The 25,248-nt window shown below is 40.7% G+C and overlaps 1 protein-coding gene across 2 annotated transcripts in view; it reads left to right on the forward strand.

Annotated features, from left to right (window-relative positions):
- Positions 1-25,248, forward strand: part of CEP128 (centrosomal protein 128) — a 472,711-nt gene that overhangs the window by 37,653 nt on the left and 409,810 nt on the right. For both annotated transcript variants that reach the window (XM_075531496.1, XM_075531497.1), the window contains exons 3-6: positions 1,811-1,897; positions 19,274-19,400; positions 20,633-20,751; positions 23,499-23,590. In XM_075531496.1, the coding sequence (XP_075387611.1) occupies positions 1,811-1,897; positions 19,274-19,400; positions 20,633-20,751; positions 23,499-23,590 (425 nt within the window). The remainder of the gene's footprint in view (positions 1-1,810; positions 1,898-19,273; positions 19,401-20,632; positions 20,752-23,498; positions 23,591-25,248) is intronic.

A 25,248-nucleotide genomic window follows, 5' to 3' on the forward strand; every position in this document is an offset into this window, starting at 1 on the left:
GGACCGAGCTCGGGGAATTCATTTCTACCATGTAAGGTAGCGTATACACAGGTTCTGGGGATGAAGCCACGGGCTCTTTTGAGACCATTACCCTGTCTTTCATGGGCTCAAACACAGCAAATACAGTAAAGATAGCACAGGATCAGGCAATATTTTGTTCTGTTGGATTTACGGTTGCCGTGAGTCTGGGTTGAGGCGATGGCTACTAACAGCAGCAACATTTGCCCTGTTACCCTCAGAAGACATCTTAAAAATAACGAGTTATGGAGAGTGTTTAGGATACAGTGATATTTTCAAAGAAGGTATTGTGAGGTCGAAACCTGTAGGAAATTTCCATAGTTTAACTTATAGTGGACGTGTACCTTTGAGACCTTGCGTAGGCTGAGTGTTTAGCCATGCATACATAAAGCGGAATTAGGAGCCCTGGTGGGTTCATGGTTACACACTGGGCTGCTACCCACAGGCCATCATTTGGAACCACCAGCTGCTTCGAGGGAGAACGATGAGACTTTCTAGTACCATAAAGAGTTACAACGTCGGAAGCCCACAGAGGCAGCTCTACTCTGGCCTATAGGGTTGCTGTGATGGGGAATCGACGTGATGGCAGTGCGTTTGCGTGGAGTTTTGGAATATGGAAGCGTGATTGTGATTTAGAGGCTCACCTTTGGCAGTAGTGGGGTGTCTGAATAATGGCAGATTGTATCCTTTCCGCAGCAAGGCATGGGGAAGGGGCTCAGGGAAAGGGGAGCTGCGTCACCCTGAGAAATCGAACATTTAGGAATAGAATGCCCTCTTTCCGTTAATCCCTCATTTTTGCCTTCACCTGCATATGCAGGGATTTGAATTAATCCCGTTGAGTGAGTATGCTTAGACAATAAGAGGCCAACTTTGAGGAGAAGTGAGTGAAGGGAGACTTCAGACAGGGCAAGATATGACAAAATAATAATTTATAAATGATCAAGGGTTCATGAGGGAGTGAGGAGCGGGGAGGGAAGGGCAAAATGAGGAACTGATGCCAGGGGCGTAGGTGGAGAGCAAGTGTTTTGAGAATGATGAGGGCAACGAATGTACAAATATTCTTTACACAATTGATGTATGTATGGATTGTGATAAGAATTGTATGAGCCCCCAGAAAATGATTAAAACAAAACAAAAAATGTAGAAGCCTTTTCTTTTTTAACTTATTTACCAAACATAATGATGGATGGTCAGAGTGTACATCCTTGTACTTTCCCATCAATGAGTTACACTAATAAGTATATATTTCTTTTGGGGAAAATTGATCTTTCAGTTTAAACCTAGCATAAACAAAATGTAATCAAAACCTTCTTTGGTTTTGATTACAACTGAATTTATTATTGATAGCTAAAGGTGAAAGGCTACTTTTTTTCTTATCCGGCTATTCTAATCCAAATCTGAGGCGAAGCAGTAAATGAAGTAACATCGATCCTAGTGCTTGACTTCTCATCCACAATTTACTAGATTTACCCCCAGGATTCCTTTTCAGTGAAGAGGGTGCACATTTGTTGCGGTGCATGCATTTATAACGAGAGTTCTTTTCAACTTGTGATTCTGGTGCTCACTGCTTGTGGAGCGCTGGGTAAGGATTTGAATTCTGTGCTTTAGATATCACACAAGGAAACCGGAGAGGGATTTCAGCGATGTGAATGCACTTTCATATTATGAAGGACTTTGCTATCCAATTTAACTGGCCAAATTGTACCTTTCATAAACTGTTGACTTAATGGTTGAACCTTCTGATAAGGTTGATTGGGAAAAAGCAATGCTTAGAACATTTTTTCCCCTTCAGGACACCAGTCGGAACCTGCGACAAGTGGACCAGATGCTTGGACACTACCGAGAGTACAGTAACGAACAAGCAGGTGCTATAGAACAAGTAAGACCTCTTGTGCATGTGGGCATTTTTTCTGCCTGGCCTTTCTGAAAATACAGCCTTGGGGAAGGGATGTGTGATAAAGGAGATAACTATTGTGAACAACTTTTAGTTTGTAAACTACTTTGTTGTTTTGTAGTTTAAATTTAGGTTAGGTTGTTTTATAGACTGCCAACTAATTGGAATTTAAAAGCTTTACAGCAGAAGGGAAGAATTCAAATATTAATTAAGCTGAGCCAGGATAAATTTGGGCCACAAGTAACTATCAGGATGAATTAAGAATTTTAAAGGTAGCTTATTAATTTATTACAAAGTAATAATACATATCCATTGTTGAAAAAACAGAACTATTCTCTGACAGCTCCTCACAGTTCTGCTCCACAGAGCTGGTAGTTTCTTGTATATCTTTCCATTATTTTCTGAAAATCATACTTTGCATCTTTTTTCAGTTGAGTAATGTATCTTGCTTGTATCACTTTCCCATGACATCTGGCAGGGCTTCATTCATTTGAGCAGTTATAGAATATTCCATGGTGTGCGTGTACACATGCTTTTTGTTTAGCTATGATAAGCAACATCACAGTGACTATTACTGCATATACATTTTTGTATAGTTGATAGGATTTCTAGAAATGCCTAGTTGAAAGGGTATGTATATGTGAAAATTTTCTGATCGATGAAATCATATATAGATTTGCATATTTGGGCAGCTCATGAAATGTTTCAGGTTCAATTACTTGTAGTGATGATGAGAGTCAATTATTTGCTTTTAAATTTATTAATGAAAAATTAAAGCTTTTTTGTCAACTGATGACAGAGAACACTTTTACCTGCTGACTAGCATTAAATGGTTAATTATGCTAACAAACTTTATTTGAGTGAGGTAGTTGGGAAATGAAATTATGTCTTGGAGAAACTTCTGTACAGATGAACATTTAGAACACGAAGTGCCTTAGGTGGCAGGTAGCCTCTGTGGTCGACCTAGAGTAGAACAGCGGTGGACTCAGAGGAATGGTTTCTTTCACAGGACACCGACTCAACCGGGATTTCACTCCCATCTGTGCCGTTGGTGTAGCTAATGCAATAAGACAAAGGAGAGCAAGAGTCTTCCCTTTGGCTGCTTCAGGCCTTATGTAGTCGGTCTGGAGTCTTCCCAAGTGCTTATGCTCTTAGGACAGCTGGTTCTCAGTGTTCTTTGCCTCCAGCATGTGAAAGCCTTCCATCCATCGCACATTAGCTTCATTTACCTGGTCTTGAGGAAGCAGTGATTTTCGCTGTGTCGTCTTGGAGCTATCTGGGGAGCACCTGCCATAATCGGTGGGAAGATTTGCAAGTAAGAAAGAGTGCTTCTTATGACAAGTTATTCTTTAGATGGACCACTCATTGAAAATAGCCTTCTTACTCTTAGATCTTTACTTCTATGAAATATATCACGCATCAAAAATGAGTATATGTGATGCATAAACTATCATGAGAGTTACCGGAATCTTGCTGATTTTGCTCTTGACCCTCTTGAGGTGACTGTAGGATTATCCATTTGACTTTTTCATTTATAATCATTGTGGGTTCTCTTTAGAGAGGGATCCTGGAAGATGAGTCCCCCAACCCCTTTTTTTAGATTATGTGCTGAAATTTCCACAAGTCCTCTTGGTGTGGAGCCTACAGGTTATTATTTCTTAACCAACCCTTAACATGTTAATTCATTTTAAACAATGCACATATATGAAAAATGCTCTTCCTGTTAGAAATCGCCTTTGCTTAGTTAAAAGGATCCTTGCTCATTTAAAGCATGAAGAGATTCCAGGAAAATTACATCTGTTCTGTTGCCCTAGGGAAAACGTTGTAGGATCTATCAAGTTTGTTTAGGCTCAGAGACCTTATGTACGACAGAATGTCATCCTCAGAATGGTATGCTTGAACCCATTGTACAGCCACTGTGTCAATCAATCAGTCTTGTTGAGGGAAAATAGGCATGATTGTTGCTAATTTGGATTTAATAACTAAATTTATGGTTAAACCTCAGTAAATGGATCTGTGATATGTATACATTTAAGAATTTGTTTTCCCAGCATCCAACTTTGAGGTTTACATTACCAAAATTAAGGGCGAGAGTTTGGAACCATAAATATTTTCTTCCTGAAAGATTCCATTCCCAAAAGTGTTAAAATTATTCCCATTGAACTTGGAGGCCTAAGAGTCACAGGTCATGTTGAATCTCCTCTCTTGACTCCTTTTCTCAGAAATGGGCATGATTACACTGTTTTTCCCTGGAATTTTATAACCTCCGGGCCTCAGGTTTATGCTTGATACAGTCAGTGAAGGCCTTCGGTGAGGAGTCTCCCAGTGTTAGACCATTGAAGGGTCCTCTGTGATTCCGGGTATTGGGGCCTCCCTTAAGTGGGGGAATTTTCCATATGCGTCCAGTGCCCCGGACACTTTTATTTATGTTAACGCAATTTAATCCTCGTTCACAATTCTGTAAGGTGAATACTGTTACTGTGATTTCCATGATATGGAAACTAGGGCACCGAATGGTGCATCACCTCCTACCATTTTCCCATCTTGTCAGTGACAGAGCCAAAGATAGGATGTCATCCCTAAGCACACTGTTGGGGTTCATTTACCTCACTGGATCGTGTTTGTAAATGGAGTGTTTCTGAAAATTGGCATTTTGGTATCAACGTTTGAAAGGTTATGTAATTATAACCTCTGTAAATTCAACCGAAAGTCATTGTAATGTTTGAAAAATAGAGGACCACTGTTGCCCAACTAGTTTATGTTAAAGCTGGCACAATGTTTAGAGTGAAAATTATGTGGGAACATAGGAAGCAAAACTGGAGAGAAGTCTGGTGCTGAGCTAGCATTGGCCATGGGCCATTGTCACTGTTGAGCACTCTAGCTGCCATGCAGGCGATGTAGCAGACTCTGCAGGTTACCCACATGAACATCAGTGTTTCTTCTTTTCCTGGGCAACACCTTAGGGAAGTGTTAATCGTGTATTTTCATTTTTTCATGCTAGGAATTACTTGAGAGGTCTGAGAATGTGGGTCAAAGAGGAAATGTGGGGAAGGGTTCAAAGTGTACTGTGGAGATTTAGAAAAAACGGTATAACTGTGCTATATAATGTGATGCATTGTCATTGTTAGGTGTCATTCAGTCCATTCTGACTCGCTGTACAACAGAAGGAAACACTGCCCAGTCCTGGGCTATCCTCGTAATCCTTCTCCTCTTTGAGCCCATCGCTGCAGCCGTCCTCTGTTCTACTGCCCTGATGCTTTACCAAGCATGATGTCCTTCTTCAGGGACTGGTCTCTCGACAACATGGCCAAAGTACATGAGCTGGAGTACTCTGGCAGTACTTCGTCCAAGACAGATTTGTTCATTCTTTTGGCAGTGGTACATCCAATATTCTTTGTCAGCACCATAATTCAAAGGCATACATTAGTCTTCAGTCTTTGTTATTTGGTGTCCAACATTCACACACAGATGCAGTGATTGAAAATGCCATGGCTTATGTCAGTTGAGACTTAGTCCTCAAAGTAACCTCTCTGCTTTTCAATACTTTAAAGAGCTCGTGTGCAGCAGCTTTACCCAGTGCAATGCATTTGAATTTCTTGACTGTTGCTTCCATGAGCATCCATTGTGGACCCAAGTAAGACAAAGTCCATGATGTAGTCAAGTTGATTTCGATTTATTCAGTTGGAGAAGTCCGTGCGTATAGTCACTGTGTTGTTGAAAAAAGGTATCTCCGACTTCATTTCTGTCACTGAGGCCACGTTTTCCAACTACTATTTCTTCCTCGTTGTTAAGTTTTGCATTCCAATTGCTAACAACGATCAATGCTTTGAGTTTAATTTCAGACTGAAGACATTGGTAGATTTCTTCCACTTCTTCATTCCTAGCTTTGGTGGTTGATGCTTGAATTTGAATAACAGATATATTGATTCGATTTCCTTGATGGTTGACATGTCCTTTTTGCTGATGAATGCAATGGCCTGTCTCTTGCTTGTGTCCTTCCCAGCATAGCAGATCATATGCTTGCTGATTCACAGTGTCCAGTGCCAGTCCACTTCGGCTCGCTAATGCCTAGAATGTGGATTTTGATGTGTTCCATTTCAGTTTTCACAACTTTCCATTGTTCTGCATTCATACTTTGGGAAATTCCGAGTTTTAAGTATTAATTGATGTTTGTAGCTGTTTCTTCTAATTTTGAGCCGTGCCCCATCAACAGCTGAAGATCCCATCGGCTTTGCTCCATTCCTGTCACTACAGTCGACTGTACGTCCTCAGTCATGCTTTGAGTGCCTTCTAAGCCGAGGGGCTCGTTTTCTGGCTCTGTCTCCACATTGTTGTTGTTGTTCTTCCTCTTTTCATGTGGTCCTCAGTGTCTGACTGTGCTGCTTCATAAGATTTGCTGTAGTCACAAGTGGACAGCCCCTTCCTTCTGAGTCTGAAAACCCTGCTGCAGGAGCACTGTTCACTGTGGGCGACCCCGCTGACATTTGAAGTCCTGCATGACAGCACCCTCAAGTTACCACAGTGTGATAAACAGACAGACAAATGGTGGCGTGATAAATTAGCTTAGTGTTGTAGACTAGTTCTAGGGCCGTGTGTGTGCCCGTCCGTGAAAGAACCAGGCCTTGTGTTAATATTGTAAAAACGGAAGGTCCTCAAGAAATAATATTCAGCACAAAATGTTAATACCTTATGCGGTAAAGATTTGGCTGGTAGCCAATGAGACTAGTTAATATTGGGTATAAAAGTAAAATATAATTCTCTTGACTTAAATAGATTAATTAAGCTCATTTTCAAGTTAAAAATTGGCTAAGGTATAGTAATACCAAAATTGATTTTGTATGCATAGGTCATTTCCCCCCCCCCCCTAATTAGGTTTTCTGATTAAAATTTTCCTTTAGGAGTAGTAGGGTGTTGCCATCTGGTTTGTGAACTTCTGAAGAATTTCAATACTAAATTATAATGTTCAAGTTTTTCCTTTTATCTCCTGGGTTTCACTTGTCAAACATCCTCATTGACACCCCAGAAGGATAATGTTAATAGATTAGAGCCAGGCCCAGCCACTTGCAATGCCCTAACATGGGAAGTCTCTCACCTTTCTCTGTAGCTGAGGTTCAGTAATTGTCCCAAAGGTGAGACCTGTTGACCAATTAGCTCTACAGTAACTTGAATGTTAAGCGGTAAGAACATGTAGGTAACAAATTTAGTAAGCAATTAAAATCTGCTAAGACCTTTGTTTTGTAAATATATTTCAAATATTAGAATCTCTTTAAAATTTTATTCTCAAGTCTCTTGCAGAACTACTGGACAGGAAAATTTTTTTTAAATAGAATTTTACTTTGAAGTAAATGGAAAAAATGTAGACTTTGGAGTCAGACTTGAAATTGATGCCTTATTTTTCCACTAGAAACCACCTCATTGACTTTGGGCAAGTTATTCAACTTTTTTGAGCCTGAATTTCATTACTGGAAAAATGAACATAATCACATCTCTTTCAATACAGCTCACATTTATTTAAGCGCACATAGTGTAGTAGGTACTTGCTGACCATTTACTTTCTCACTTATTTAGTCCTTCCAGTAATCACCACCATAATGTATTTGCTAAGCTCTGAGTGCAATATCTGGTACATAATAGACATTCCATGCATGTTACTTTCCTTTCTTTGAATGTGTTGGGGGCTTGAGTTTATTTGCATGTGTTTATCACGGTGACTATGAATCACAAAATGTGTTGCAACATTGAAAGAGATTTGTGTGCCTAATTATTTTGTCTGCTAGATAAAATAGCATATGTATATATGGATTTTTCCTCCCGGTTACGTTTGTGACTTAGTGGTGCAGTGGGTGAAGCACTGGCCTGCTAGCTGGAAGGTCTGTAGTTCAAGCTTGCCTGCCCTCTAGAGGGCAAAGAGGAAGCAGGATGCTTTTGTAAAGCTCTAGCTTCAAAAACATTGTGGACCAGTCTCCTCTGACTGATGGGGTCACTTTGAGTCAGAGTTGACTCAAAGGCAGTGGCTTTGGTAGGGTCTTGGTTTATAGTTTAGAAAGAGTTCTGTTTACCCAAGATACAGTGATAGCTGCCATTAAGAGAACTTTCCATTTTGCACGAATGCTTATTGACCTTTAAAATCTTATGTGGAAATATTAAAAATATCCAATTGTGCTTAATCAGTCAACTCATAGTATATTGTGTGGTTGGCTTTGTCAAAATGGCATGAGGTGTCTGAGTCCAGCAGGTAGAGTTCTGCCTTTGTGAATGAGAATGATTAAAATGTTGCCCTATCTCCAACCCCGATTGTTTGTGCAAATAGTGTCCAATCACTTTTTAATCTGTAAAAATCAACAGTCTATGACTTTGCTTTTAAAAAACAGCCCTAAACATGCGTACTTCCCTTTAATCAACAGTGTTTCAAATTCCACACCATTGGCTAAATTAATGTTACTACCAATAGAATTACCTAATGCCTCATGGAGATGATTTTTAATGTTGTCCAATAAAACAAGAATGGAGTCTCTAAAGTGAACCAGGGACATATGTAAACCATAGATAGGAGTGTATTTTGAGCTCACCTTTATTTGTAGCCCTAAACCAAGAGCAGTTAGTTCTTATGACAGGACCCTGCGCGGTGTTTATCCCCACAAAGAGATCACTGATGATAAATGTGGGTGATTTAGCAAAGTGTGGGGAAAATGCAGATGGGGTCTGGCTTTCAGAAACAGTAGTATCTGGAGTCTTCAAGGCCTGTCGTAAAAGAAGCAACTCTCTAAGAGAGGCATCAGCTAAGTCCACATTGGAACAAGCACACCAGCCTGTGTGATCCAAGGATTGTAAATAATCAAATCCAAATTTAGTGGAGGGAACGGTATTAGAGTTTAAAACCTGAACACCCAGTTTTGTAGAAGGCTGTGGATGACAATGAAAGGCAACTATCTATTTACAGGGTCTCCATGTGGATTAAAGCTCTGATAAATCACCTCTGACTGTGGATCAAGGATGTGAGTGGCCTTACTATCAGAGTGCATTGTAGGGTGGATTATTGCAAATGGAGTTAGGTTAAACGTGAAGCCTTGTCATTTTATTTCCCTTTTGACTCGCTGTTTATTTGCTCCTGTGTTTAATATTTTCTGCTTTCTTTTTGATTGAGGGCTTTCTCTATTTTATCATTGTTATTGTTGGTGTTTTTTGCTCTAGTTTTGTTTTCTTTTGCCTTTCTGCGTATGAAATCCAGGATAGGCAAATCTATAGATATAGTTACTAGATTAATAAAATCTCCTAGGGGTATCATAGGGGATGTTGGGGGAAAATGGGGATCTAACAATGAGGACAAGAAGGAACATGTCCTAACATTGATTGTGGTGATTATTGCGCAACTTTCTTTTTTAATGATTGAACGATTGACTTCTATGGTATGTGAACTACATGGAAAACAAAACTGTTTAGAAAAAGAAAGAGATGGAGAGCAAATGTTTTGGGAATTAAGAGGATAGCGAATGTACAAATGTGCTTTATCCAATTGATGTATGTATGGATTGTGATAAGAGCTGTATGAGCCCCCGTCCCCCAAAAATGATTGAAAAAAAAGAAAAAGAAAAGTCAGCATGGAGCCCATGTGAGGTCCTTGCTTGCAGTGTCAGGGACAGCAGAGGCACCGTAGGCTGAGCACTGAGACCCTGAGCCAGAGCAGAGGGCCAGTGACAGAGACTGAGGTAGCTGCCTTCTCAGCCTTTGGGCGGCTTAGTAAAACTGAGTGCCTTTGAGCAGGAGGCTGGCTGACCTATTGGGGTCCCTTTGGGCATTCGCCAGTACTAAGGGAGCGTTGTCAAGCTTGCCTTGCAGGGCGTGGCCTGGAGACCTCCTAGTTGAGAGACTGAGGACTGTGCTTGCTGGCTGGCCATCTCAGGGGAAATGCTACAGACCAAAGGACATTTCCTAAATGTGGTGTGCTAACCTGTTAGCTTCCCTATTTAACTCCTTTATGCATGAATTAAAAAAAAAACACAACAACAACAGGTCAAGGGCAGCATCTGATCTTTGACTTCGCGAGAGGGAAAGAAACTCCAGGCCAACATTATCCCAATACCGAAACCTCTGCAGTAGAGCCCAGGCATGCCTCCAGTCTTCACCTCCTTTTCCAATTCTGATGCCAACCGTCCCTCCCCGGCCTCTTCTCTGTACTCCTCTGGGTTGGATCATGTATTGCAGCAGTCACACAGATCGCAGACATGGGATTTATCAGGGGAGTCAACAGGATTAGAAATCACAGGATGCAGTTCTTCTTTAGGAGCCTGTCTTCTCAGCCACATCCAGGTTTGCCTCTCTCTATGGTCCTTGTCCTCTTTTCCATGTGGCCCCTTGGTCTCTGCGCTCCTTGGGCAATGATACAAACCTTTTTTTGTAGGGCTGCCTATAAATGCCTAAAGGAAACACCACTCCACTACAAGTTTCAGTTTGAAGGCACTGGGCTCTTGTCCAGTGAGTTGGCTCACCTCGCTCCTCTAGTTAAGTGCTTTAATGTACCCCACTCTACCGAGAGCCCTTGCCCAAAGCCACGCACGTTTACTTGCTTTATGGATGTGGAAGGCCACCACTCTGTCTTGTGCTCCCGATTCTGCCGCTGCTCTTCTGTTACTATGCTGCTACTGCTCGGGTGCCACAGCTGCCTGGATTAAGGAGGGTTTGCACCCAGGGATCTTGGGGTCCAATGCAAGAACTCTTCTCCTGGCTTTTCTTTCTTGGGAGTAGTGAGATTCTGGATCTTGTTTCTGAGATGGCTTGGTTCACAATCAATGGCAACAAAACGGACTTATTTCTATGTTAGAATTTCATTTACTTTACCTACATGGTTCGACCTCAGTGGTGGGACTTTAAACAACCGTGCCTAGAAGAGTCATGTCAGTAGTTCACTAGACCACAGCCTTTGAATATTGAGATTTTGTTTAAAAATTAAATAGCTATGCAAATAAGAATGATGCTGGATTTAGAAGGCCCTTTAAAAATTTTGGGATGATTATGTGCATATATTTCCATAAACCAGCATATGGACAGAGGTTTAGACATAGCAGCAGGAGTTGATGATCTTTCAGTAAAAGGAAATAAAATAGCAACCATTTAAAAACTACATCTCAGTAGCAGATGGTGAGGCCGAAAAGATAAGCAACTAATGAATGTTCACTTCTGTTTAACTTTACAAACAGTTTTGCTTCTCTTTCCTTTGCTCCTTTTCCTTTTTCTCTGTCTCTTTCTTTCTCTGTTTGAACAATAGACTATGAATAAACAGTGTGGAAACAGAAATACTGTGGCGAAGATTAACTTTACAATCAATCTGGTTTGCAACTTATTGCCAGATCAACCTTGGCATTCTATAAAGAAACGGGAATGAAAGAAAGCCAAGCATAACAGACTTCATCAAAGGGTCTAGATTTTCCTGGGCCCCAAATGGCATCTTTTCTACCTCTAGTTTTTTCCTGGCATCTTCAAACTTTCTCCTAGCATTTATAAATGGAAGTACTTTTATTTTTTGCCCCATCAATCTCATATATAAAGGGCTTTGGAAAGCTCATGGAAAAATTTCATAAACTTTAAACTCCATTTTTCCATGAATGTTTTGCAGCCTCCTCATTTCTATCTATCATCTATCTATCTATCTATCTATCTATCTATCTATCTATCTATCTATCTATCTATCTATCTATCTATCTATCTATCTATCGTCCATCCAACATCTCTCTCTCTAAATTTACAATACAAATTATTTCCACGGCCATGAGTACTATAGCCCTTGTGAGTGTCTACTAAACACAGACCTTTTAGTACCCCGTGGGAACATAGGGGATTAGCCAGACAGAAAAGGTTTGGTTGTGAGATATTGTCCTCTATTACAGGACCAAATATGCATGCATTTATGTATAATGTATGTTGTGTTTGGAGGAGAGGCATTTTCTTAGTATGAAAATAGAGGAGAATTTGAAATAGAAATGAGTTTGAAGATGCTAAACAAGATCTCTAAATAGTTTAGAGCAGTGGTTCTCAACCTCATACTGCTGTGACACTTTAATATAGTTCCTCATGTTGTGGTGACCCCCCAACCATAAAATTACTTTTGTTGCTACTTCATAACTGTAATTTTGCTACTGTTATGAATCGGGAGACCCATGTGAAAAGGTCATCTGAACCCCCAAAGGGGTCAAAACCCACAGGTTGAGAACCACTGGTTTAGAAAATTCTACTCTAATTTCAGTCGTAACATCTTGAATCTTTCACCAAGATTTTTGCTGTTTTCATTTTTGCTTTATTTTTAAGTTGTGCCTTCATGTGTATGGAAACTCTCTGATATTTGTGACAGTTACTGGATTTGTATGGTATTTGCTTCTGAAGAGTCACAGATCTGCAAACTCTGTGGAAGACAGTTCTCTGAAGTCTGGGGACAGGCATGACCTGGAATCTACTTGATAGCAACTGGTATGTTTGTTTTGGGAGGAACTGCAGCTCCTCGTTTAGTTATGTTGTCTCCATTATTAGTGATATGTTTGTCTCCCTGACACAGCACTGGCGATTCAGGAGCTATGAGTTCAGCTGCTAACCCAAGGTGGGTGTGTGGCAGTCAGCTTCCACACGCACTTACAGCCTTGGGAGCCCTGGCTGGGCAGTCTGTTCTGCCCTGTAGGGTCTCTGTGGGGTCACTATGAGTTGGCATCCATGGGTCAACAGTAGATTGGTTGTGTAAGTGAGTGTAGCCATCTAGAATGGCATTCGTCTTGTTGAGACTGTAAAGGATGAGACACCACGGTTATAAGTGACGTGGCTATGGATGCAGTTTATTGAACGCAGTTAAATGGCATTATGTAGTGTCGCTCTTCTTTGTAGCTCCCACTTGCAGCTGGGGAGGGGCATGGAAATAAGGTGTCGAAGAGTCCAGCTTGAGGACTGATGGAGAGGAGGCGGAGCAGAGAGCTTCCTCACCACAAAGTGACTGAAGCTGTGTGCTTTTGGACACGAGGCTGGCTTGCAGCGCGGGGTGCTCTTTGGGCATTCATCAGCAGTAGAGGAATATAGTTCATACTCGCCCAACCAGGGCAGAGGCCAAGGGGCTTTCTGGCTGAGAGGCTGAGGATCCCAGAGAGAGACATGGATTTCAGCATGGCTGAGAAGAGGCACTACAGATGAGAGAACTGTCTCCTTCATGTTTTGTAAACTGTGAGCTTCACTAGTAAGCGATACTCAGTCATGAGTATTGTTTGGAGTTGTGTGCGGCCACTGCAGGGGGTAATTGAGGAACGCTGTGGGAGGGATAGTTGGTGTCTTGGAGGCATGTCGGACCCCTCTGCCTGACAGGAATCATTCTTGGGCAGATGATTTGGAGTCCCCCTTTCCTTCTCTAGGAGCCCTGGTGGCACAGTGGTTACGCGGATCGAAGCCATCAGACGGGTCTTTCTAGTCCTGTCACGAGTTAGAGGCCCTGGAGCTCACAGGGACAGTTGTACCCTGTCCTGTAGAGTGGCTGTGAGTCGCCATCAACTAGATGGCAGTGAGTTTGACTTTGGTTTGCCCTTCTGTAACCAGACATCTTTCATGCCATTTCACCGCTGATCATGGAAGCTTATGTATGTATTTCTTTGCCATTACCCATCTTGCCTTATAAAAGCTCGAGTTTCTGAAATGATTCACTTCTCAGATAATCCAGTTGACGGAATTCCTAGCTTCCTTTTCATTTTTAGGCCAGATGTGTGCGTGCATTATACTGACTGTAGGGAGAAGCTACAGGAGGACTTTGAAGGTAAATGCCAGCTGCCTTTCTTGGGAATGAATTTCGGTTAGTACAGTTTAGTTATGTAACTGCCCCCGAACCACATGGGTTAAACTTTCATTTTCATGGCTCATTGAAGTGTGAATAATTATATGAAATGCAAACTTTGTATTTCACATCACTGTGTAAATCAGTCAGTCAGTCACTCACTCACTCACTGCAATTGAGTCATTGCTGGCTCAACACTATATAAACAAGGATCATTACTACATAAATGAGAGATGTACATCATGGTCAGTAATCTTTCAGATAATTTTTTTCTCAGTCTTTAGTCACAGATAGCAAAGTGTGTAGTTTTTTTTACCCTCCTCTTCTAAGGATAAATGCACATGCTATTTTATAAAAAATAGATAACTGAAAAAGAGAATTGACTGACAGGTGAAATGGCAGCAAAAGAAACCAGAACTGAAAATTGTGGAATTAGGATTTGAATCATATGTAGATCGTATGTAAAATAGCTAGAACTGAAATGACGAACACGATGGAAACGCTGACAGCACTGCCATCTGAGCCTCTCCATAGCTGCCATCAGAGGATTTCCTTACGTCCCCTTTGGGGTCTAAGACAGTCTCCCCAAACCCCAGAACAAAACATCCCACACCTGCGCTTGCCTGCATGATCTCTTTTCATGGATCTGATTATAGTGGGCGGGTCCTGTTGAGTTCTGCATTTTTTTCACTTCCTTAAGCTTGATTTAAGGTTCTCCCTCAACAGAGTTTTTCAAATAGAGGCATTATGGGGCTTTCAGAGACCTCTGTGAAAATTATAAAAAGTGCTATTTTTACTTCATGACAAAGAGCAAAAACCCAAAGACCAAGCCCATTGTCATTTAGTCATTTCTGACTTGTGGCCTTGTAGGACAGCTAGATCTTCCCCAGAGGGCGCCTAAAGCATTACCTCTTTAAAGAAGCTTTTTTGTCTGTGAATGGACTGTGGGTTTGCACTGCCTTCCTTTTGAGTTAGCAGCTGAGTGCTTTAGCCACTGTGACACCACGAGGGCTTCTTTTATTTCAAAGGATGCATCTTTTTTTTTCATCCTTGCACTAGTTTCCAATATAATGGGTTTGTTCCATAGCATCTGCCAGTAGTGACCAGTGATATTTTTTCGTGAATATTGTTTGTTCTACAGTCACAGGTATATGTGTATTTGAAGTTACTATTTTCTTTCCATGTTCAGATTGTTTTGTCTTTGGCTTATACAACTTCACCCTTAGGTTGACAAATATTTATGATTTGGATAAACAAAGTAATAGACAAGCATTGCCATTTAATTACAGCTTCCAAGTTTTACTTGTGTATCCATACTGGTAGATTGTAGAATTCTATAATGGTTTTAGTTTAATAACAGAAGAGCAGAGGTAAAAACAGACCAAATATGTAAACGATGTGTTAAATCATGTTGAGGTGAAACTCTGGTATAGCATGTTTATGATGCCACTTTTGTAGCCATCCTGGTAGGGCAGGGGTAGAAAAGGCGGGCGTCAGCTGGCCAGTGGTAAGTGGATTGTCCGGGATGAGAAGCCTCTGCAGTGGTCTCTGTCAAACATTGGCACCGTTTTAGCAAAATAGCTTCACACATCAAAGTTAAGTGGCACTTTATTAGCTTTGTCCTTATTGAGCTTTAAGTTGGGTTTGTTTTTACAGTGACAGTAAGTCCTTGGGCTTATGAACAACTCGTCCTTGTCCTGTAATGTTATCTAAATTCGGCCTTACTTTGAGATGACTGAACCAACTATTACTTGCAACAAACTCTGTATGTGCCTCTCTTAACTCATTAAAAAGGGGCGCAAGTCTTTTCTTGCACTAAAATCACAAATCCACTGCTTTTGAGTTGGTCCCAATTCGTAGGGGGACCCTCGATAGGGCTCTGAGACCTTACATTTTAATGGGAGCAGATAGCTACACATGTTTCTTGTGGAGTGGCTGGTGGATTTGAACCACTGACCTTGTGTTAGTTAGCTCAGTGTTTGTACCACAGTGCCACCAGTCTCCTTTTTTGCACTAAAGTAAGACTAAATAAGAAATGTCACGCCAGTTCTGACTTACCTACACATTTGGCTTAAAGACATTGGAATGGATCCCATTCATAACCTGGAATCACAGCCCCAAAGATTTTTAAATGGTACTTATAATTTTGCACCCATTAAAAAGATCTTATTGTATCTTTGTGTTTTAAGAGTTCTAAAATTGGTTTTAAGAATCATGGATCAATATTGTTATTTCCAATTTAGAGTTTAATTTTGTTGTTACAATGTGATAGCTACATAATTTCATGGAAACTTGAATTTATATAAAAGTGTAGGGGTGGAGTTTAACCTGTCCATCAGGTCACAGCCTGATGTTGTCTCCTTGTGAGCATGGCCTTCTCATGAGGAGGGCCCTGGGAACCTCCCCATCTCTCTTTGCCTTCTCCTTCCTGCTGGTGGACCCTGATTGCTGCCAGAGCCACTGCCGTTGGATCCACGTGACTTTGCACCCACCAGCCTGTGATCTGCCTTCATTCTGCATCATTGCATGTGGCTGCAATGGGACATTGTCTGAAGAGGGACTTACAGACTAGTCTCAGACTTGTGGAATTGAATTGGGCTGGGTTGGAATGCTTTCTTGATATATTTAATTACTTCTTGATATAAAGCTCTTTCTTATACATATACGCGTATCTCTGAATTTGTTTCTCTAGTTAACCCAGCCTAACACATACAATATTTAGCTCTGTGTTTTAAGGGGAAAGATCTGGCTTTGCTATTATGTTTGTTGTAGGGGTAATGAAAAAATTCTCATCTCATTCATTTACTTTTAATAGATTATGTATCAGCTGTTCATCCTTAGTGACTTAGGGCATAGCATCTTAGTTTTTCAATGAGGTTGCCAAGCCAGTTTCTATCATATTTCTGAAATGACTGACTTCAGCATCTGTCATTTCTGTGAGATTTGGGATGATGTTTCATTTCAATATTTTTCCATATGTTCCATGGTGACTTTTGGCGGCAAGATATGTGTGTGCGTCAAAATTCATTTTAACTCCTCAGTTTTTACTTACAGCTTGAGCTTTGTTAGCAAATAAACTCCCATACACCGGATACTGTCATCGTCTGTGTTCTGTCTCACACATTGCTGTGCACTTTTATTGCTGGGCTCCATTTATTGCAATGGCAACACAGAACTCATCGACACAGAACTCATCGACAAGGATCATGACGGAAATGAACACGTTACAGTTCAGGCGAGAAATGCTCAGAATGCGGTCAGGACGTGCTCAGTCTTAGGACATGTCACAAAGCTCTTTTAGAGCTGCTAGTAACTGCCCACATGGCATGCGCTACGATCCTGCAAACCCAGCTCCCCAAGTTTAGTGCCCAGAGGCACATCACTCCAGTAAGCCTCAACCCCCTTAACCCAAAGGCACTAAGCCCCAGCTCTGTGAGTCCACAAACCCAACTCCATGGACTAAGTGCCCAGAGGTACTCCCCTCCACAAGCCAGCCTCCCGACCCAAAACATTCAGTGTCCCTTGCTCTTTGGGCTTTGAATCCCCTGCTGTGTCTCAGGCTGTGCTTCCTGGTTCTGCTGTTCTTGCTCCTGGTGTCTAAGCTGTGTCCTGCATCCAAGAGTCCTATGCAGGGGTCTTGTGGTCCAGAGGATTCGCTCTATTCCTGCCTTTTGCTGGTAGTGAGGTCCCGTGTGCTTCTAAGCTGGTTCATTGTGTACCCTGAGGATGGCAGTCATTCACAGACGAACTGCATAATACAGCCAGCATCTTCCCCTCCCTCTTACCCAGAGGCCTGAGGAAAAGGAGGGTCGGTTGGTGGGAGTAATGAAGGCTATGGCTAGAAGAGCCTTATTCAATAATTCACCAAATTGCATTCTGCTTCTGGCATTTTGAATTTACTCTAAGAGCGAATGGAAGCGTGAACATAATATAGGAAAATCACCGAATGTCTTATCAATTCCTTCATCAATCTCTTTAAACAATTACAGACGGCTTCTTTTTTGACTCCATTATTATTGGAGGCTTTCCTTATCTGCAGGTCTAGCAACTGCTAATCAGAAATAGTTGTGTGTGTGTGTGTTTGTGAGAGAGGGGGGGTCAGAAATTAAGTGGTCAAAGCAATGATTCAAATGCTGGGGAGCCTAATGTATTAATTACCGGACATATACATTGTATTAGGTATTATAAGTAATCTAGAGATACTCCAAAGTAAACAGTAAGAAGTCTGTAAGTTATATGCAAATACTGTACAGTTTTATGAAAGGTGCTTAAGGGGTGTTAAAACCAATCACCATGGATCCAAAAGTGACCTGTATTTTTATTATTACTGATTTTTATTCATCCTTGGATGAGAGATCTGGATTTTCCCAACAATTTGGAATGTAGGATTTTCCTCAGCTTTCCTCTTTGTGTCCTTGGGTCATAGCTGAATCTTCTTTTCAGGACTGTATCTGTGTCTGTCCCTAGATGTTATTCTTAAAGCTGCTGTTGTTAGGTCCCGTCAAGTTCTTGCCACCCACAGCGACTCAGCAACCAGCAGGGCGAACCTCTGCCTTCCTCACAACTGTCCCCTGTTTGAACCACACATGGTTGCAGCCACCGTGTCTGCCCATCTCATTAAGAGTCATCTTCTTTTTTGCTGACCCTCGACATCAGCGGTTCTCAACCTGTGGGTCTTGACCCCTTTGGGGGGGTGTCAAACGACCCTTTCACAGGGGTCGCCCAATTCATAACAGTAGCAAAGTTACAATGATGAAGTAGCAATGAAAATAATTTTATGATTGGGGGGTCACCATCATATGAGGAACTGTATTAAAGGGTCACGGCATTAGGAAGGTGGAGAACCACTGCTCAGTGTCAGGCATGCCCTGCTGCAGGAACTACCTCCTCAGATTCCATCATGCTCCATTTAAGTGTACCGCTTGGGTCTTAAAATGTTGTGTCCTTATATCACCCCCTAGATGACTCCCTAATCATTTGAAGAAAGTATTTGGGCAGATGTATGTACTGACACTCCAATATCCGATCCCTTAGTTCTGCAATATGAGCCTTTGAAGGGATGAAGGAAATATTCTCATGTCAAGTCGCACATAGCATATAATCTCAGCAGCAGCTGTTGTGGGACAGCTATTACTTTTCCTGTTTATTATAGGCCTGGGGTATCTGAAGGAATACTTAAAGGGAAAGAAGGCTTTCCCTTTCTTTCTGATATGTAATGGCCTTTTTATAGTCTTAGCATGGACGGCACATTATTAGACATTTTGATCTGGTTCCCTAAGTCCTCAGATGGTAGGTACCTCTTCCACATCCTGGTAATAGAAACATGGAAAAAGTAGTGACAGATGCCATTTAAAACCAAATGTTAGCATTGGTTCTAAAAATACTTATATTGACTACTTTCATATTTCCTAACATAACTTAGTTCACATTTTCCTCTGATACAAATACTCTGACTCCCTAAGATCAGGATATTTCAGAAGTAGCTTTAAGAAAAAAAATTCCGACTCTTATTTGTATTCAAAAGTTGTTTAGAAAAAGTAAAACTCCCTTCATTATATTCTTTAATTCAGTTGAAAGAAAGCTTGGAACAATCCATCGGCCAGCTGCGGAGTCAACGTTTGCTGAGACAGTCGGGCGGGCGCAGTAGTTCCGCTGCGAGCCTGAGTGCCAGTGACCTCGATGGCGGGGCTGCTGCAGGTGGGTGAGCGCAATGTCCTTGTGGCTTGTCTTGCGAGTGGTTCAGCATGAACCCCCTCGGTCTTTAGGGGGATGCAACGCAAACGTAAAACAGGTGGACTAGAGGCTTGAAGACACAGTTGTCAAGGATGTGAAGGGTTTTATCGTGCATGTTTTGAGACAAGAGACACACTTATTTGGAATCTTTCTGCTTTTCTCAGTCACACAGGGTTTATCTGCTAACACTCGGATAGTGAGCGACCAGAGAATTAGCACAAACATACAAAGAAAATGTCCTTTATATTTATGTGGGGTATGGTTTTAAACCCTCCTTTCTAGGCACAAAGTCTTATCGTAGCCTAAGGGTTTTAGAATATTTGGTTATGAATAGCCTCTGAGGCTTGTTCAGACAGGTCAATGTGCACCTTGCGTAAATTAGAAGTGGAAGCACTTAATTTGTAGTAAATCTTACACTTGTCTGTTTCACTCCCATTTATGCTTGAAAAGGGCTTCAGTGTGCAGTGACAAGGTGATTTAGAGAGACCAATACCTCACAAGGACAACGTTGCTGATGATCATTACAATCATGATTAAAAATTGGACCCAGTCATTTTTTCATGCAGCTAGCTGGTTTTTATGGGTTTTAAACACCAGTTAGAGTTTATTTTAATTAATTTCTGATTTGAAAAATTCTCCTTTACTGGGATGAAGTTACATCTAAGGTAGTTAAATGAAAGTTAACATTAGTTAGCAAATGTTTTTAATATGGGGGAACATGTGCGCACTGCTTCTTTGGAAAGTATAGCATGATGGAGCTGTGACATGGTCTGTTTCCAGGCGAAACAATGGTTACAGTGGGTAAGTGGTACAGTGGTTAAGGTGCTTGGCTGCTTAAGGAAAGATGTGGAAGTCAGTTTCTCTGAAGACTGACAGCCTTGGAAACCCTGTGGGGAAGCTCTCCTCTGTCCTTTTTTGGTTACTATGAGGCAGAATTGACATGGTGACAATGGGTTTGCTTTTCGGGTTTTCGAGTTTCCAGGTTATTTGTGTTTTGGATTTCATCTGCTGTAAGAGTAAAATTTGTGCCAATTTTGAAATTTTATGTATAGTCTACAGCAGGATACTTGGAAATATCCGTTGATTATTTGGAAATAAATGACTTTGGTTGAGGGCGCAGCTATATACCATAGCTAGTGTGTATGCATTGATTAAACAATTTGGATGTTTTCTCATGTATTTTTCCTTTTGTTTAGAGAGCCCCCGTTTTCCACCTACCTCACCTCTCAAGGACTACGGGGATTCACAAGGTAGTAGAACAGTGAAGTCGAGAACTAGTGTCCGTTTTGCTGGAGAGACTGATGACATGGGCCAGGTAATTAGGACAATTCTGTAATCTGCATGCAAGCATTTCTTTAATTCCCATATATTAAGATTTGCAACCTCATGGCTATATTTCGGCTGAGAGATGGGGTATCGGTAACTTTTTACTGATCTCTTTTTTAATCAAGGTGACAACGCATTCTTAATGTATTAATCTCCATCACACATTTATTTTCGATATTGTTGTGAAAGGTTATGGTTTGTACAACATTTAAAAGTGAGTTTAGTTGGGCCTGCTTTGTTTCCTTGTTTAGATGGCTGACTCCTCTGACATACTGCTAAGTCAGCTACTTTTTATTTTGCCAAGTTTATTTAGAAAGAAAAAGTTAGTCCTTGTATAGTTGACCTATTGATTTTCCCAGCACTATAGGGTTTCTGATTGTTGAATCATTGATGGAGCCACTTCCCATTAGGCAAGAAACTTCCATGCTTCTCTGTATATTTGCTAAAGATTTCTGAAGTGTTAGTTCTTTGTGTCTGTTTAGTCTCCTGACTCTTTAAACTTCTTTGCAAGAGCTGAAATTTCTCTATTCTTGCTTTTGGGTAGCTAAATCAATTAGAAAATGGCTAGGGAAGTTTCTCACCTTGACAGCCTAGCTTAGAAAGTTTTAGGATTTGACGGCCAATATTTGTTTTCGGATCCTCATCTGACACTGTTGCATGTTACACAGTACGAGGTAGAGAAAGCAGAGTCGCATTCTTACAAAATGCCTCATAGAAACTTTCTTTGAGTGTATTATTTTTTCAGATAGATGCCAAGTATGTTACATGGACTATATGATTAAATGTGGACCAGAGAACAACTTATTAAAATTGTATCTTTAATCTTTCATTGTATTTATTTAGTGCTTGTGCTTGGAAGCAGTGATGAGGAAAGTAGACATGCCCTTGCCTTTTCACGGAGCTTACAGTTTATAGGCAGAGCCAGATAGTAACCAAGTACGTGTATTAATACACTCATATGATGAACTGAGAGGTATGGTAGAGCAGAGCCCAGGACAATGGCAAGGTGTAGTTGGGGATCCTGCTCTGTTCAGGAAATGCTTTGCTGAGGAACAGCTGCGAGGGTTGCGATTCTAGAGCCGAGTGTGATTCATTCCAGGTATAAGGAGAAGATTGGCAGGGAGGAAGTAGGCAATTTAAAGAAGGCCAGGAGACCGAAGAAGTATGAAAGGCTGAGACCCTGGAGAGCCTTGGAAGGGGGTAGCAATATTTACAGAAGCTCATTCTGACTCTAGTGTGCAAAATAGTGTCCATGTAGACAAACGGATTAGGAGGATATTTCTTTGTGTGTGAGATGATGTTCCCTTGGATTAGGATAGTGAAATGAAGTTGAAGAGAAGGGATTGACTTTAAGTGGATTCTATTGAAAGGACTTGAAGCTCAGTTGGCCATGCGGCGAGGGTAGGAATGAGAGGAAGGGTGGTGTCAGAATGAGCTCCACGAGTCTGATTTGCAAAGAGAGAAATTCATGATTTTACAACCTTCATGACGGTCAGTTGATAGGGTTACCGCCACACTCTGCTTTTTAACTCTTCTTCCTAATTTTTAAAACATTCTTCAAAGTTGTCCATTTATCTTAAGATGACCCTTCGCTCTAGACGACTGTGCATTTTCTCTAGGACCCTCGTTTAGAAGTGACGGTCAGCAGTTTACTTTTCTACCTCTCCCATTAGGCTGGGAGCCACGTGCTTCCCAGCACCGTCTCTGGTATTGACAAGTTGCTCAATCAATGGGCATATATGGACTGCATCCATCTTGCTTTTCTTTCCTGAGTGTCTAGGTAACTAAAGAAACATTATTGTGTAATAGGATATACATACACATGTGTAGCCTGCATACCTATGGTTGCAAGTATACTAGTAAAAATCAGCATTATAAAACTACCAACTATACTAAGAGGATTATCATATGTTAGCTCCTCACCCCAAAGAGTGAATCTACTATCTTGAATTTTATATTAATTTTTCCCTTAGCTTTAAAAGCATATCATTTTTACTACTTCGAGCTTATTAAGGGTCGGCTACTTTCAAACTTCATGAAATGATATTATGTGTCTTCTTCTGTAAATTGACTTTTATTAATCCGTGTTATGTTTGCAATTCCTCCTTACAAATGGGTGTGTGCCTTTATTTGTTATTTTTCACTGAGGTATGATAGAATATCCTGCAGTTTACTCCTCTCCATTCTACTCCTGATGAACTTTCAGTTTGTTTCTAGAGTTCCCTTATGAACAACACTCTTTCAGCCATTTTTGTACATGATTCCAGGTGCATGTGGACAGGAATTTCTTTAGGGAAGGGGTTGATAATGTGCACCGTAGGCTGTTAGAATAAAGTTTTAATGGAACATAGCTAGGCTTCTATTTTAACTGCCTTTTGCACTACTGTAGTAGAGGTCAGTAGTCATCACTGATGTCAGAGAGAACCAGTGAGCTAGAAATGTTTGCTATCTGACCCTTTACAGAAAAGCTTACTGATCCCTTTTCTAGGGCAAGAATTGATATCAATTCCACAGAGAGAATTTGTTAATGTTATTGATAGCTTTAAAAAAATTGCTTTTCTTTGGAAAAATACTGCTTTCAGAGTGGATGTTCATTTTATTTTGTTTTTCTAAAACATCAAACTATTATAGAATTGGGGCATATTGTGAAGAACAAGTACTTATTTTTGCCTCTAGTGAATGGTCACGGATGAATTCAACAGAAACCTAAAAGAAAAACTGTTTTGCCTTTATTAGCTTCACGTTTTACACCAGTCTCTTCGAGACCTCAGCAGCGAACAGATCCGCCTTGGAGATGATCTCAGCAGGGAATTTTCAAGAAGAAGCCGGTAAAAGCAGAATATGGTTTTCACTTGGAGGCACAAATGATTAGAAGAATAACATAGGTTCTGTAACTGACATGTTTACATAGATCAAAAAAACAACAACACACCACACAGTGGTTTTCTAGCCAGACTTTAAGCTTTATTATAGAATAGTTCAAAGCCCTTTGAATTTAGAGCGTGTCATGACTGAACTTTAGGTTAATTTTATATTGCCAGAAAGAAACACTTTAACTTACTGCAGTGGAACTGTGTTATCCTTGAGCGAGATAGGAAACATAAGCAAGGAGATGCACTTGCAGATCTCTTAGAGAAATAAAAATGTGAGCATGTGAATGCATACGTGTGTGACCGACCAGTCCTTGGCATAGTTCCCCATGGTTATGAGCCCCTGTCACAGCTGATATTTCAGCTGTTAGTTTAGATATTTGAATGTGAATATTCCTATTTTCCAAGAAGCAAGGATTTGTAGTAACTCTCTATGAACTTTAGTGTATGTATGAAAGCGCTTCAAAAATGCATGGAAAATGGAATTTAAAGAGAGTTTTGTAAAATGAACCCTTTGAAGGTCCTTCGTATTGTGATGCTTGTTGTTGTTGTTGGGTGCCATCAAGTCAGCTCGGACTCATACCAGCCCTCTGCACAACAGAGTGGAGCACTGCCTGGTCCTGTGCCATCCTCTCAATGGTCATTTGTGAACCCGTCATGGCTGACACTGTGATTGATAATCCATCTTGTTGAGGGGGTCCCCCCCTTTTTGCTGCTTTTCTAGTGATGATGTTTAATTGAAGTTGATATTATCCAGTTCACTCAAATTCCCAATGAATCGCTGTCTGTGTTGCTGCAGCAAAACCAACCCAAAGTACAAATGGTAAATATGTGAATATCAGCTATAGTCTGGATAACTGACACATTTTTGTGGAAGAAAGGCAGAAAATTCAGTATAAGAATTAAGGACCATCCTATTCCTATCATTAGCAAATGTTATTGGGCACTTATTTAATAATTTTTAATTATTTAATAATTTTGTTTTCTCCTTGCAACAACTCTATGAGATTGTCATTGTTGCTGCTTCTATTTTATGGGATACAGAGAGGTGAAATGACTTACTTTGCTTGAGATCACACAGGATGGATGGTTGTCTTGGCATTAGAATTCTAATCTAGGAAATTAGTCTCCACACTCTCTGTTATTTACCATTTAAAGTATATGGTACTATAAGAGATGTAAGAGCCCCAATAAAATGATTAAAAAAAAAGTAGATGGTGTTTCCAGATAAATTTTAACATATAGTTGATATTAATAAACCATATAAATTCCTGAATTGTGAACTCTATTATTTATTATTTAAGGACAGTAATATTTTAAACTGATATTCTAGTGGAATAACTGACTGCCATATTTTAACCATCTCAACTCTATACAGGGACACATAGTCTCACATTTATCGCAAGGAGAAATTGGTGGGTTTGAACTGCTGGCCTTTGGTTAGCGGTCCAGGAGAGGTCCACCATTGCCATCAGGGATCATAAGACTGTTGATATTTAGATATTTCTTTTCCACAAACTGATGAGATCGATAGAATGGCACTTACCATTCCACGATAGTGTGTTCTACGCTTGCAGTATCTTTGTTATACAGCTTTTATACCTCTGAAAGGGGGG

This window comes from Tenrec ecaudatus, chromosome 14, assembly GCF_050624435.1.
Source record: "Tenrec ecaudatus isolate mTenEca1 chromosome 14, mTenEca1.hap1, whole genome shotgun sequence".
Classification (NCBI taxonomy): domain Eukaryota; kingdom Metazoa; phylum Chordata; class Mammalia; order Afrosoricida; family Tenrecidae; genus Tenrec; species Tenrec ecaudatus.